At 45.2% G+C, this 15450-nt stretch overlaps 2 protein-coding genes across 18 annotated transcripts in view; both read left to right on the forward strand.

Moving 5' to 3' along the window:
- The window catches only part of NDRG3 (NDRG family member 3), a 59305-nt gene extending 55676 nt beyond the window's left edge, over positions 1 to 3629 (forward strand). For all 11 annotated transcript variants that reach the window (XM_083746635.1, XM_083746628.1, XM_083746631.1 and 8 more), the window contains one exon: positions 891 to 3629. In XM_083746635.1, the coding sequence (XP_083602761.1) occupies positions 891 to 1060 (170 nt within the window). In that variant the 3' untranslated portion in view covers positions 1061 to 3629. The remainder of the gene's footprint in view (positions 1 to 890) is intronic.
- Positions 1 to 15216, forward strand: part of SLA2 (Src like adaptor 2) — a 247460-nt gene extending 232244 nt beyond the window's left edge. The window contains exons 2-9 of one of the 7 annotated variants that reach the window (XM_083746668.1): positions 1563 to 7148; positions 9224 to 9397; positions 10523 to 10619; positions 11627 to 11713; positions 11913 to 12016; positions 12154 to 12303; positions 14179 to 14311; positions 14779 to 15216. In XM_083746668.1, coding sequence (XP_083602794.1) covers positions 9289 to 9397; positions 10523 to 10619; positions 11627 to 11713; positions 11913 to 12016; positions 12154 to 12303; positions 14179 to 14311; positions 14779 to 14908 — 810 coding nt within the window. In that variant the 5' untranslated portion in view covers positions 1563 to 7148; positions 9224 to 9288 and the 3' untranslated portion in view covers positions 14909 to 15216. Of the gene's footprint in view, positions 1 to 1562; positions 9398 to 10516; positions 10620 to 11626; positions 11714 to 11912; positions 12017 to 12153; positions 12304 to 14178; positions 14312 to 14778 lie in introns of those variants that run through there. The other 6 variants (XM_083746666.1, XM_083746665.1, XM_083746667.1 and 3 more) reach the window with 6 other exon arrangements.
- Positions 15217 to 15450: the final 234 nt, after the last annotated feature.

The raw sequence follows: 15450 nt of genomic DNA on the forward strand, positions 1-15450 counted from the left end.
CTGGCGACATTTTGCATTCTTAGGCCATCCCACTGTACGCTTTTTGCGCTACAATTTTCTTAGTGGTTTCATTTGCTTTTGGCTGACTGTTGCATGGTTCTGCAGCTCAGTGATGATCCAGGAGTAAAATCTATGATTCCTGGCTTCTTCTTCTTCTTTTAAACTACTATGTGAGCATAGTAGTTTATGCACTCTTATGCACACACAGAGAGGTGACTGCATTGCAGTGAGTCTTCGGCAGTTATGCACATCAGGCCTTAAGCATCCTCAATCATACGCGTGCATTTCATTTTCATATCTGAGAATGGAATCATATGCTAAAAATAAAACGGAATTCTCAACCCCGGAATTTCCTCATACATAGGTTTGCCATATGTCTGGAATTTCCGGAAGACCGCTGTCTCTAGCAATGTCTGTCCAACAGCGTTGGGCAAAACTCAACAACTTTTCTGTCCGGGTTGTCACTGTTTGAAATACGGCAACCCTATCATACAGCAGATGTGGGGGGAGAGGGCACTTGCAAGTTGGAGGGGTACAAAATGAAAGCACAACTAGGGAATGTGGGGGTGGAGCAGCTGGCTGGGATTGTATCTGCAGGGGACATTGGAGGGATTAAGCACCTATTCCCACCCGCTGTTTCTCCTTTACAATGCCCCCCACATTTGTTTCACCATGGTAAACATGGGTTTGGGAAACTTGCATTTGCCAGTGTAACATTGCGCTATCGCCTTGGAGACAGCTCCGAAAAAGCGATGCGGTTTTTTTTTTGTTTTCCTGCAGCACCACTCCCCCCTCCTTCCACTTTACGCTTCTTTCATTTTGAAGGCATTTTCTAGTAAGGTAAAACAAAACTTGCTTATTTCTGGTCTTCACTGCCTCTCTCTTTCCAGTGCCATCTGCAAGTATGACCAGACTGATCCGCTCCCGGACCCAGTCGTCCTCCAGCGTTGGCTCTGGAGAGAGCAGCCAAACACGGTCTCAAGCCAGCAACCCAGGGGAGGCAGCGACTGGAATTCCTGGAGCAGCTGGTGCTCCTCAGACTATGGAAGTATCCTGCTAAGCAAGCAACCATCTTCTGTATCCAGACAATCCCTCTTCTCCCCTTCTGAACCCACCCAGAATCCAGTGTTCACCCAAACATGTGGCATTACTAAGTCCCCCTCCCCACCTTGTGCCTGCCCATCTTACTTGCCACCTTCTCAGCTATTTGTCTCTTTGGCATTATGTTCCGAATCTTTTCTTTTTTCCCTGCATTGGCTACAGAAACATAGGCTGTGTACAGACGTTCCTGAAAACAGGAGTGGGCTTGTGGGCCTTTGGGGTGGGGTGGGTTGGTTGTGCAGGGTGAGCAACACTTTCCCCCTACCTTTGCTCCTTTGCTGACACACAATCTAAAGCAGTCTCTCTCTCCTTTCTCACCACACGGCCGCCATGTTTCAGGTGAGCTGTCTGCTTTGCGTTTATTCCACGCCACCACTGCTCCCGGCCTTCATACGTAACCTGCTTCTTGTGATGTTTGGCATTTTGATAAAAAGGATTTTACTGTGCGGGTATTTGCTCAGTCTTGGTTGTTGTTTTTTTACTCTTTGGAACATGCTCTGAGAAAGTGGGGAGGTTTCATGACTCAACCATGGCTGTCAGCTAATCGGCGCTGCACAGAGCAATGCTTTGGGCAGGTGGGGAACATTTACGAGTGACTCAAGGGCTGGCCAATCAATGCTGTGCTAATCTAGCTTCTACTCAAACTGGAAAAGCAGAATCCTCCTGAGCTCAGACTGTGTGTGTGTGTGGCACAAGTGTGGCAAGTGAGCTTCCCCAGCACGCTCGTCACATCTGTACGCATCCATTGCGCTAACATTCCATTGGTGCTAATGGAGAGAGTTACTGTATTTGCCATTCCTCCCCCCCCCCCGGCCCCGATTCCTGTGATGTCAAACCATGTGAAAGTGGTGGGTCTCCTGTTTTGTTCTGAATCCAAATAATTTCTGTGGCTTGTGCACTTAGAACTGCTTTCTAGTCGTGCTTCTGCTGAAGGTTATTAGGGCTCTTGGCTGCAGTCTTTAAAATGTCTTTGGGGCGGGGGTGAAGATTCAGTGTTTTAAAACTTCAGGGGTGGGTGGGTCTTGAATCCTGCACTGTCTGAATTCTTGAGTACATCCCGGCATATATCCTGCATATTTTAACACTGTAGGGAAGTGTAAGTCTTTCATAGCTGAGGTGGGTGAAAGGCATGCAAAAGGATCTCCTACCAGGGCTGCTGGGACACCAATTAAAGAAAGAGCAAGGTTTCTCATGAGCTTAGCTCTCTCTGATGAAAGTGTCCTATTCAGCAGTGTACAAGGGATTTTATACGTTCTGCGATAGCCAGAGTGCTGGGTTGTAGAGGCTTTAGAAAGGGAGCTGGATTATATTTAGAATGACTGACTTCTGCTACCCTGGGGGTGGGCAGCAGGGGGGCCCGTGCTTTCCCAAGCTGGAGAAGAAGAAGAAAACAGTTGGCTTAAGATGTTCATACAAATATCTTCCCCTGACTGTTTCATGATAGTGACTTGCCCAATCAATGACACCTGTTAGACAGCCACTCTCCAAAAATGAAATGAATTTTCCAAAATATATTTAATGGTTGAGTAAAGTGAACTATATATTAACTGAAAAACCATAGAATTCTAAATCATTGATGGAGGATTGTTTTTTCAGCCTAGGTCCAAGTAGTCACACAGTATTCTCTGGTAATAATGTCAATTTTGATGTAGCAGCAATATTGATGTTCAACAACTGGGAAGTGTTTATTCTATATTTGCTAAACTTGAGGACACTGATGCATTACAATTGCAATGCCAGTTCTATTAAAGTGTATGTAGTCCAATCCCACCCCCATTTTCCTGGTTTAAAACTGGCATTCTGCAAACTTCCCTATTCACTGCTATAGCCTCCTCATGGGAAATCCCCAAGCCTTTCAATTATGAAACATGCTGTTTGCAATATGTGGGAGTAACTTAGCAAACTGGTCAGCGGAGACTTCAGATTATGGTTTTGGACATATGGAGGGACAGACAAGCCAATTTTATAGCCTTTCCCCAAGCAGTTATGTTGCTACAAAAACTTGGGGTGCGGGTGGGACTATATTGGGTCTATGATTTGTTCTGCTTGCATCATGCAGGCGTCTTGAGCTTGTATTGAGCTAAGGGAATGCATCTGTGTACTGTATAATGTAACAGTGTGCTCTGTTTAGGGCCTGTTTTTTTATATATTTTTCATAGGCTGATATTAAACTCTATTGTCTTGACAAATTCAGCAGTCTTGATAGAAGTGGGTAGGTTTGCCCTGGGAGCTAGATAGTTCCCAGATTATATTGATCTCCTGAATTTGAAAGGTTGCTGCTTTTCTGCTTCCCGTTGGGTCACAGAAGACCAGAAGTGTGTGATTTCTGATCTGATAAGAGGGTGAAATAATTGCTGATGTGCTGCTGACTTATTCATAATATGGTGGCAGAATATACTTGGCTCATGGGGCCAAGATCCTTGGAAAAACCAGGTTCAGCTCTGTTTCAAATAGGGAACCGGAAGATTCTGCTTGGGAGGGAAAATTCGTACCAATTAAATAAAGCTATAATCGAGTCTCATTGTTAATGTGGCTCTGTGTGTTTATTCCATGTTTGGGCTAGTCTCCATTGATTTCCAGAGCTCAGAACTATCAGGTTTTGTCATCAAATGACTTGGTCATCAAATGAAACAGTGAGTTTCTCCAATGTTCAAAAACACAAAACCCTGATGGACAGCATAGCTAGCGTCCTGTCAATGTCTCTATGCAGTGCATATATTTTTGAGTCGTTTTTGAGTGCCATGGTAGAGAAACTGAGGTGTAGATAATATAAAAATATCAAAGAGACACAAGTTGTGTAGTTATAACATGTAAATTTCATAAAGAATTTTGAGATTGGGGTGGTGGAGGGAAGAGTATGAACAATTGAAGGGTAACACGGTGCTGAAAGTCCCCTTACCCCACCGCGATTGACAGGTCAACCCCCAGATGATAGTGGTAGATTGCAGTCGATTGCTGTTGATCGCAGGGCCCCTCCCCTCCCCGGGGGAAAAAGAGCATCTGGCCCAGCCCCCTTGTTCTTCCCTTCAATGGTGCATGTTTGCAAAAACTAAAAAAAGTTCAACAACTTTGGCCTGCTCCCCCCAAAAAGCTTAACAACTTTGGGTTCGCCCCCAAAATGTGTAGATCACTGCTAGATTCCCCCTGCCCCCCGGAGTAGATAGCAGCCTCTTGGGGTTGGACGTCCCTGCCCTACGGGAACTGCTCTTTCCCAGCCTACTCATGACGTTTCATATTTTGTTCTGAGCTGGAACCTATGGTTATGAGGCAGATCAGTAGTCACAACACCAAAGATAATTCTAAGCCAGCATATTGTTCTTACTGAGGCCTTATGAGTCCACACACACATACACGCACCCCACTGTTCCCACCCTGTTGGCCTGAAGAATGTGGATCTTAAAGGGCTACATCTAGAAAATAAGTGTTAATCTCTTTCAGTGGCCTCCCACCTGATGCACTCCCCATGTTGTTGGGCAGGCACAGGGCAGGAGGCAGCTATTTAAGATTCCTTGCTTGGACTCCGTGAGCTCAAGGCCAGCACCAGTACAGCTGCTGCAGTCTTAGCCAGCTCACCTTTGGACTCATGCCCAAGGCTATGACACCATCTTAACCTAGTACAGTCCCCATTCATAAACTTTAGTATTTCAGTTTGGGCAAGTATCAGAAATGTGAAAGAAACAAGGCTCTGTTGGGTCCTTTAAGATGTGAAGAGATCCATGAGGTATGCAGGAAAGTCCATTAAAAAAGAAAAGCACACTGGTTTCTCCCCTCCGCAAAAAAAAAAAAATTGCACATGGACAACAGAAAGCAGCATGCATGCACTAGGAGTTATGCTGCCGCCGGGGGTTGGGGGTGGGCAAAGACCTTCAGGGGGAAATGTCCTCGGGTGCATGTGGTTTTCTCGGAGATCCCTGACTCTCCCCCACCTCCAGATCTTTTATATTGCACAAGAGAATTTCCCCAAAGAGTGGTTTCTGTAACTAAAAAGCAACAAATTGAACAAAAGGGTGAGCAAAAGTAATTCTCACATGAGAGTATGGCTCTCTGCTTGGGACAGCATTACCACAGAACTTCATAAGCATAGTAAATTCTTTGAGACGGAGTTAACAAAACCATTCCTGCTGCTTAAATGTGTACACTCCCTTGCTATTTACAATTCGAGTTGCTTGTCTCTTAACACACACCATTACAGAATTGATAGTACCAGAGGTCTTAACGCCTGGAATGATCCGCTAACGTACATACGGTGTATATACCATATGGAGAAGCACTGTGGAGGTTTCAGTTTTCTTTATCAAAATGATTTTGAGTGGCTGTTTTGAATATGTTATGAATATGTCTGACACCTTATCAACCCAGATTCCTCCATCTACTTCTCAATGTGCCCTTGTGACCTTTGGGTGCTGCCTACGCAAATGCAGCCTCACGTTATTCTGAGGGTAGCTTTGTGAGGTCTTTGCATACATAATACTTATGACTAATACTGCCAGAAAGCTCCTCTTGTCCATGGAATAATTTTTTTTAATATAAAAGAAATCTACATCAGACATCTAAACTTCCTGATGTAGCAATCTGGGGGCTGTGACTAGTTGAACAGGAACATCAGGGAACAAAGTGCTTCATCGGGATCTCTAAATACAGAGAAATACGAGTGCTCATGGAAAATGTTCATGATGTTCACTTCTCACGTTACTTTCCATGGGACTGAGGAAACTGCAGAGGTGTTATCAGAACTGCATCTCATGGTAAGAAAACAACTTGAAAATAGTTGGATAAAATGGTTATTATACCATCAAGTATTGCCCTGAAAGAGCAGAAAATAGGTTTATTCCACTTGCTCCACTTTTGTTTCACCCATTGTTTGTTTTCGTGAGGCGTTTGGCTGGTTGTGAGGTCTATACTCACCACCAGCAGGAGATGGTGGTGGTGATAGGAGTTTATTTTAGGCTGCTGTGAAAGATACAATCTCATAAATGGCAGGTAGGCAGGAACTTAATAGTACTGAGGCCTCCTGTCACATGAAAGTTTGTATAAGCTAACCAACCAACTGCATTGCTTAAGGACCAAAGTAAGGCTGTTGTCGTCATTATTTACTGAATTTATATCCAGTCCTCCCCTCCCCAAGGAGCCCAGGGAGGCAAACAGATGTACCACTTAAAAACAAAGCAAAAGCATTCTTAAAGCAATTGAAAACATTAATTCATCCAATGATCTTAACGCAGTATTCTTTGGCCACCAAATGCCTGAGCAGGTTGATGCTGGAAGATCCAGGTAGCTAAACCTGGACCTGCTGCCCCGTTTTAGGAGTAAACAGGGCAGGTTGTGAGGAGCGCAAAGCCCTCACATTCCCTGCTGCTTTCTCCATTGCAATCTCTCTCAGCATCCCTTTCCCTTCAGCCAGGCTCTGGTGCCTGGTGGGAGCCTGGCTGCAAAATAGATGCCGGAGAAAAGAGACTGCAGGGCAGGTATGCCACCTCCACATCTGTGCCCTTTGGTTCTCTAAACTGAACCACCTCCGCTACACGAGACACTTTCTGGATTTAAAACTTGCAATTCCATGTAGTGTGTACCTGGCTGTCTAGATTCTAGAACAATGGTGTTCCTTTGGGGGGACAAGAAAGGCCATTCTCCATAATTGGCCACCAGTCCACAGGTAGTATCTAGCCTGCTACAATTACCTGGCTCTACTTTGTGGTAAAATAAAGTCAAACAGTGTTGCAGAAGCATCTGTTTTCTGTGTGGTTTCCTCCCCCTTTTTTCTGTCACACCAACCATTTTTCCACTTGCGTCAAAAGGAAATTGAGCAGCTTGTGGGTTCTCGAGATTCAGCTCTTCTCAAGAACATGCAGTCAAACAACAAGAGCAGCACAAACTCACCGGCTGTTGGCTTAAGCTGTGCTTCAGGGAAGAAGGGCCAAGAGGATTCTGCTGCTTGGATTTTACTTGTGTACTTGTGTACAGAACAAGAGGACAGCCTGTTGCTTGGAAGACGCTGCAGCAAGAAATCCAAACTACTGAAGAGCACTGAATGCAGAGAATCTGGTCAGGTGCGTTTATCTTTGGACACTGTTCATTAAAGGAATAGGTCTGGATTTGTGTTGGTGCATCCCTATGTCTTGAGTGATGCGACCCAGTGTTCTGACTCCTATCCAGAAACTATTACAGCCAGGGGAACTGGGGTTGGGCTCCACCCTACCAACTGTCCTCAAGGGTCCTGTTTTGCAAGAGAGCTTCTTTCTTGTCGCATCACCATCTTGCTGTGATTTCTGAAAAGCCTGTGGCCATTTGGTGCTGGGATAGACAGGTGAGTGGTGCTCACAGTCACATCACTGGGAGCAGAAGGAACTGTTATGGAGCTAGAGACCATGATGCTTTTGAGAAATGGAACCAAGGGTTTGGCAGATTTTATGGTGATAGTAGTAGAAGACTGGTGGGGCAAAGAGGCCACTGTAGGTGAATAATGCTTTGCTGAAGTGTGCTTCATTGTAGGATTAAGATAAGTAGGAGAATAGTGAAAGAGGAGCCTTGAATGTCCCTGATACCAAGGTGGAAACCACAGAGGTGTGAAGAGTAACCCTGAGGCTTAGTCTACTAACAAAAAAACAGCACTACAGGTTAACTTTAGGAAAGCCTTTTTTAATTGTTGGGGCAGATAGCTATGTTACTGGCCACCAGGGCTGAGATCCAGAACTGATCTTTGTTGCCTGGTCATACTGAGTACGGACTTAAACTCTACTCAAAGATTATTTTATCAATAGGTAATCTGTTTAGCTTCCAAGCTGTGGGTGAGACATAAGTTTCAAAGATAGTGGAGCCATCACTTCCAAACACTATTAGCCAGTGTATATTGTAACCAGGTTAGAAATGGATGGTTTCTTAACACTGCCATCCTAGGCATGTGCTCTCAGCAGTACAGTCCAAACTGATTTGCAAAGTACTTGGGAGTACATCAAACTTATGGCTAAGGCAATAAGTTCTGTATTTTCAAATGAGTGTGACATGTCCTAACTTGGCTGTGTTTTGTACTGCAGAGATTCCTCATCTGTTCACCTCTACTGTAGGATAGTCTTCACTGAAGAGTGTTAATCACCCCCTACTGGGCAACTCAAGGCTGGATTAAAGTGGTTGGGGGTTCCTACAGCAGTTTCCCAAATATGACCCCACTTATCCAAAAAATGAATTTCACGAAGTAAGGAAATACATAGAATCATAGAATTGTGTAGAGTTGGAAGGGATTCCAAAGGTCACCTAGTCGAGTGTCATGCTCTACTGACTGAGCTATCAGATTCCTCAGATAAAGACTAAGCAATTTATTGTTGCATAAGCTTTCATGGACTACAAAAACACAACACTCTGAGCAAGTGTAGTTTCATTTTTAAACTCGCTTCTCATGGGTTTTGCTCACTTTTGCCCACCAACTTACTTCACATGGCTAAAGATACAAAAGAAGGCAAGGGAGGGCTCAGTGCTAGCATCCTAGACATCCAATTTTGTTTCCTTTAACCAGGATGGTGTACCTTTGTACTATAAAGATCCATATTTTTCTTGGTACTGCAGTCTTGCAGAGTAGTACAACTCCAAGGCTTCAGTCCTTAATCTAGCCTGACTATAATGCTTTACAGAGGCATAACTCCAGCTTGTTTTCACAGGCCAGGCCAGCTTACGTCCTCATGACCCCTCTGATTTTGAGTCTTTTTCCAGGGTTAACTAATTCTTGCTTGGGCTATTAATGTTAACTTTCCTTGCAGACTCAAACCAATAACCAAACCAATGATGAAGCCAGTAACATCTTAAAGAGGCAGCAAATGGCATTGCGGCTTCTTGCCTCTTTCCCTAACACAATGCAAGGACACTTCAAACACTTGGCAGATAACTGAGTTCAGAGCAAATGATGGATAATGGCTGATAGAAGAGGTGCCGAGCACAAGGTCCTTTGGAGCATGTGACTGAGTAGAGCCAAGGACAGAGGACTCCAAGCTGGGAACCTAGATCAGCATTTAGTTTTAGCATGTAGAAAAAGCTCTTATATCATTGGTGAGCAACTGAATGGAAGCTCAACGGGAGGCTGGATGCAACCTTGAAGTTGATGCTGATGACCCTCTGTTTTCTCTCTTGTTAAAAGGTCTTTCTCGATACTGTGATTTTAGACCACTATTACTTAAATCTACCAGCTGACGGCAGACTGTGATGGGAAGTTTGCCCAGCAGGAGGAAGCAGATTGCTACTCAGCCAAGCCCACAGTCCAACGTGCAGAACAGCCAGGCCCTTGGCCTCAGCCGTGGTGTCAGGCCACAAGGTGGGAGGTTGTTCTGTGCTACCGATCCCTGGACATAGAAAGCTTAGGGTTGCATCCAATGCTAGTCCTACTCGGGGTAGATCCACTGAAATGAATGTCCACTGCTAACTTGGGACCATCAGCACAGTGGAAGGTACCAGGTGGGGGAAGGATGATCCGGGACTAGGAGAATCAAAGTGGTGCCTTCTGGATAGTCTCGGACTACAACTCCTACCACTGCTGACCATTGGTGATGTGTTGGGTAGGACTGATGGGAATTGGAAGTCCCAACCCTATATGGAAGGCACCAAGTTGGCTGCCACTACTAGTTTAAACACTTCTCAGCTTTGCTAACTAACTAACTGGTGAAGCAGGAATGCCTTAATCAGGCAGGGGAAGGCAGCCAAGAGGGGGCAAAACAAACCTCCCTGGGGAGGGAGTCCCACAATCAATAAGCCTTTTGCGGTGCCCCAGCCACCAATGGGATGTCAAGAGAAGCCGCCTCTGTTGATTTGAAGGTTTGCACAGCTTCTGTATGGGAAGCCTTTTAGATCATTTGTTGCCAGCACAGTGGTACCTCAGGTTAAGAACTTAATTCCTTCTGGAGGCCCGTTCTTAACCTGAAACTGTTCTTAACCTGGGGTGCCACTTTAGCTAATAGGACCTCCTGCCACCGCCACCACACGATTTCTGTTCTCATCCTGAAGCAAAGTTCTTAACCAGAGGTACTATTTCTGGGTTAGCGGAGTCTGTAACCTGAAGTGTCTGTAACCCGAAGTACTACTGTACTTGGCTTATCATCAATGTTCTCTGGGCAGTTAACAAAGAAAGGCTAAAAACCCATAAAACCCAGTCAACTAGAGCTCTAAAAATTAACAGCAGCCCCTGTACCAGCTAAATAACCTAAGCCTAAGCTATTTAGGGCCTGAATTTAGGGCACTTTGAATTGTGTCTGGAAATGAACTAGAAGGCAGTGCAGCTGTTATACGTAATAAGAGTGCACCCTGCTCCTAAGACACCTGAAGTTTCCTGATACTCGTCAAGGAAGTTTCCTGATACTCGTCATAGATTACATCGGAGGGAAGCTCAAAGCATGGAAAGATTGTAAGTTGTTTGTTAACTATGTCTTTATTTATTAACTTGTAGGTGAGAGTACCCCTATAGCTGTTGCTGTGTGTAATTTCCCTTCTGGACATGCAGAGCCAATACTGTGGATGGGAGAGCAGCTGAATTTGCTATCTGAGTGAGTACTTGCACTGAGATGATGAATGACAGAATTGCCCCTACCCATCTTGAGACATACACGAAGGTCTGGAACAAGGGTGTCCTTGTGGAACTGGCCTGAACTCTGAGACTTTTTGAAGTGTGATAAAGGCTAAGCTGTCGTTTGTGCTTAAGGCCCAGTTCCTTTGGCTTCTACTTGAGTCTCCACAAAATATATAAAAGATAATTGAGAGCCAATGTGGTATAACAGTATTGGACTATGACCTGGGAGACCAGTGGTTGAATTCCCTGCTCATTGGGTGACCTTGGCCCAGTCAAAGTCCCTCAGCCTAGCTGATCTCACAGAGGTGTTGTAAGGAGGAAATGGAAAGGGGAGAACCATGTAGACCACCTTTAGCTCATTGGAGAAAAAGGTGGTATACAAATGTAAGAAACAAATCAGCCAGTCAAACTTAATTTTTAGAAACCATTTGTCACCACAGAAATACAAATAGTATATAAATACATTTTCACATAGATGGTCTCCAGCACATGAGACCTCATGTTATATGATGAAATTTTGTGTGATCCATCTGGGCTGCTAAGGAAACTGAGAAACATTGGGTACTATCCAACTAAGGAATCCCCTCATCTCAAGGATTTCTGCTTGTGTGATGGGACTTCCCCTCCACTCCTCTCCCAGCCACACCCTCCTCATATCTGCTCCAAAGGGTTGGGGGAACCCCTAGAACAGTTAAGGGGCACGGGGGGGAGGAGAGAGGGAGAACGTTCCATTGTATAAGCAGAAATCCTTATACTGACTGAACATTCTTCTAGTGTGATGTTGTATTTATCCCCATCTATCACAAACAGATTTTCTCCCAGTTATTTAAAAAGGAAAGCTGCTGGAAACAGTATAAGTATTTTTGTCATGGTAATGGCCAGCCCCTTTCCCTAGTTCTCAATTATGAATAGGGAAGATCTTCAAGGAAGAGGTCATTGGAAAGTCTTGATGCTCAATTTTACAATATGCTTTTCTTTTAACAGAGATGGTGAATGGTGGAAAGTGGAGTCAGTAACCACGGGCAAAGGCTGCTATGTTCCCAGCAACCATGTGGCCAAAATCTCTCACGGGTAGGGGTTTCTGCTTTCCTGTTTATGCTGCAGCAATATAAATGGTCTGGTTGGGAGTAATTTGGGCAGCAGTAGGGGAGTTCAGGATGTGTGCCCCCCCCAAGAGCTGCCTAAGAGTGGATATCCCTGGAGGATCCAGTCTTAGCCTGCATGGGACAAGGGTTCTGGGCAGTAACAGTGGCCTGCGCTTCTCTTCCAGGTGGCTTTATGAGGGCATCAGCCGGTCAAAGGCTGAGGAGCTGTTGCTGCTGCCTTCCAACAGTGAAGGTTATTTTCTGGTCAGAGAGAGCCAAATGAAGAAAGGTACTGAGTCTCTTCAGAAATCTTCTGACTCACTGGATTCTAGGGAACAAAGTGGGCTGAAGAGTGTGGCTCAGAAAGTTCAGAGGTGATGATTTTATACTACTTTGTGGCCTGATGGTGTTCTCTCTCACATGCAGGTTGCTACTCTTTGTCTATCAGACACGCAACTCGTGCTTCCTGGGATTGCGTGAAACACTATCGCATTAACTGCATGGAAAACGGCTGGCTGTACATCTCCCCTCGCCTCACCTTCTCGAGCTTGCAGGAGCTGGTGGAGTACTATTCTGGTAATTTTGTTTTTCCCTGCTTCCGGGTTGATAAAAGGGAGAGATTAAATTGTGTTTTGCTCCTGCTTGAGGCGGCCTCCAGTAGTTACAAAGCAGTCCTGGTGTCAGCACCTGGCATACTGGGCCGACACCTTGGGCCCTCTGGCGGCTGTATTCTCACAGCAGCCAGCCACTTCCTCCTGCACCTGCTCAGGCCGGATCGCGTGCGTGCCCGCAATTTTTGGCGTCTGCGCAGACTCGATTTTTGGCGCTACGAAAGCGAGTCCCTACACCGTGCTGGTTTGGTGCAGCACGTGGGTACTCGCCGAGCGGGTGGCTCGGGAGCCAGTTAAATAACCCCTGGGGGCCACTTGTGTCCCATGGGCCTTAGGTTGCCAACCCCTGCTGTAGTGCATAGGAGCCTGTAATGGGTTGGATACACTGGCTCCCTCGAGAAGGGAGGCTGCAGCAGGCGAGCCCAAATGCCAGAGGGCACTGGGAGGCTCTATGGAGAGCAGCCTGCCCAAGTCCTCTCCAAAACTGAAGTCAGGCCTTGATAAATCCTCTTGTGTAAAAAGATGAGAGCTGTGCTAAAGTTCAGTGGGTAAGTAGGTGGACCAGTCCATCTGTTATACCTGTGTAGGCTGTCATTTTGCACTAGCAAGTGAGGGATAGATGGGTGTAGAGAATGAGATGGACTCTTGATGAAAGAGGCATCTCTCATATCAGCAGGTTTGATCCAAGTGTAACATCTTTAGTTTCTGCCATAGAAGAGAATAGCTGCTGTGCACTCCTGTCAGAAAAAACAAGTGTGTGCTTAAGAGGCATCATCAGGGCTCTATAAGCGGCAGCTATCAATGCAGGAAAAAGCCTGCAGTATACGCTGCCATAAGACTACCTTAAAAGAATTACTGTAACAGACTCCAGTCCATGATAACAGACTGACTCTTGTTTGTGCACTTTGTACTGGAAATTACATTTCATGCACAAGAAACTCCGATTCTCTGGACGTTAACAGCCTACAAACTCTCATCATCCTTGACCATTAGCTATACTGCCTGGAGATGATGGGAGTTGGAAGTTCAAGCACTGGAGCAATACAAATTCCTCATCCATGACTTTTAACAGGTTGGATGGCTGCTCTTCACACATGCAATTGTACACACTGCCTGCTATTCCTCTGCTAAACTTCCTGGCTGGGCAGCAGATGGAAAAGAGGCTCACGTTGCTTCTGTAGAATAAGGAGCGGTAAAGCTGAGCTTCCCTGGCCATGAGAAATCACAGTTTGATACCCAACTTATTTTGTACTTTTTGCACCGCTCAACTTCATTCAGCACATGGGTTTCAATCCTATGCTTGGTGAAACTAGTTCTGGGTGGTGTGCAAGTGTGCTGCCACTCACACAAATTGCAGCCTGCTTCTTTGCCTTGGGGAACGCAACAGGATGCCTTTTCCTTGCTCATGCTAAAGTGGTGGTGGTGGGCCCTCCAGTCGCTTCTATTTGACTCACAAGCTTGCTCTGCATCCTTCCAAGTACTTTGGCTTGGCTAGGATGTATCCTTGAATTGTGATCATGCCTTGAATGCCTGTGTGTGTGTAGAAACCTCCACCTTCTTTACATGCAAGTTGTCTACTGCACAAAATTGGGAGCTGCATCTTTTGCTCTGGCATGCAACCTCCAAGATGCCCACAGGGGAATGTGGCCCTTGAGCTGGAAAAGGCTCCTCACCTCTTGTGCTGCCACCAACACGCTGGTTTAAAATAGCAAGGTTGAAACAAGTATGTGGTGATCAGTGCAGTTTAGCTTTGTTTACTACTTTGCGCTTGGTCTGGAATACCTAGTAGCTATGCATGGAAGGCCCAGATTAGGAGATTCTTTCCTCCTTTTGTTAACAGAAGTTGGAGATGGTTTATGTTGCTGCTTGAAGGAGCCGTGCTTCATCCAAGGCTCTACATTGTGGCAGAAGTCTAATCTTTCCCAACCAATGGTAGTAAAGAAGCCAGCTCTCAACTGGGAGGAGATCAGCAGGTATTTTATTATTATCCTCTTTTCTTCTAGCACAGAACTCAGCACAGAGTTCCTAAGCAGTCTCTTTATCTGGGCTCTGGCTTGTATGAATTCAGGTTGCTGCACTATCAGCCTTCAAAACCATGTTCTGGTCGGGCATCCTTCCTCTAAGGAGAAGACAGCCATCTTTGCAGACGGTCGCTGCTGTGATGATTCACTGGTTGCAGCAAGCATAAGACCATTTAATCTGTAGTGGGTAAATACTTCTGCTGCAAGAGAAGCATTTGGTTGCACTTGCTAATAGCAACAAGAGATAAAAGCAAGTTTCTGACAGTGGTATGATTGGGATAAGCAGTGGGGAAGTCTGCCTGCTTTTGTGTGGGAACAATCTACCAGAATGCTATAATGAGAACGTCTTTGCAAGAGAAGGATGTTTATCCTTCTGCTTCACAGCATATTTTAATCTTTCAATGTTTTCTCCTGTCTAGCTCAGACTTGTTGGCAGAAAATCCGCTAGCAGAAGACTCGCCAATTAGCTTGGGCCTGAGGGAAGCTGTCACTTCCTACCTGTTAATGACTGAAGAGCTGCCGCCAGAGAACACAATCAGTGAAAAGTGAAAAAGATGCAAATAAGGCTACTGTTGGGAAGCACTTCTGGAATGTGGAAGACGGGACTTCAGTACTGACCTCTTTCTACAGCTCTCTCACATTATCTACTTAATAATTATATTCTGCTGGTCTTCCATCATGTGGATCCCGTGCAACTACTGACCAAACCCAGACCTGCTCAGCTTCAGCAAGATGGCAGCCTCATTTAGTTACACATGGCCTTGATGGGCTTCATTTACGAGGACTATATATATGTATTTATAATAATATTTTTAAATAATAAAGCTTGGCTGTGTATTTATGACTACTCCTATAAAGCTCTGCATTTCAGCAAAGTTCACTTTAAGAGTTCACTTCGCTCAACATCTGTAAAGGATGTTTACATGGCAAAACAACAAGAACCGCAAACCACTCAAACATCAGCAGATCACCACAACTGTTAAATCACTCACCTTCATTATTCACAATGGGAAAGATATAAAGCTGGTGTTGGCTGCATAACTAAATATTGCTGTGAACACTCCCGTAATACAAGCACTATGCTACTTTGA

The sequence above is a fragment of the Podarcis gaigeae genome, assembly GCF_964106915.1.
Source record: "Podarcis gaigeae genome assembly, chromosome: 6".
Classification (NCBI taxonomy): domain Eukaryota; kingdom Metazoa; phylum Chordata; class Lepidosauria; order Squamata; family Lacertidae; genus Podarcis; species Podarcis gaigeae.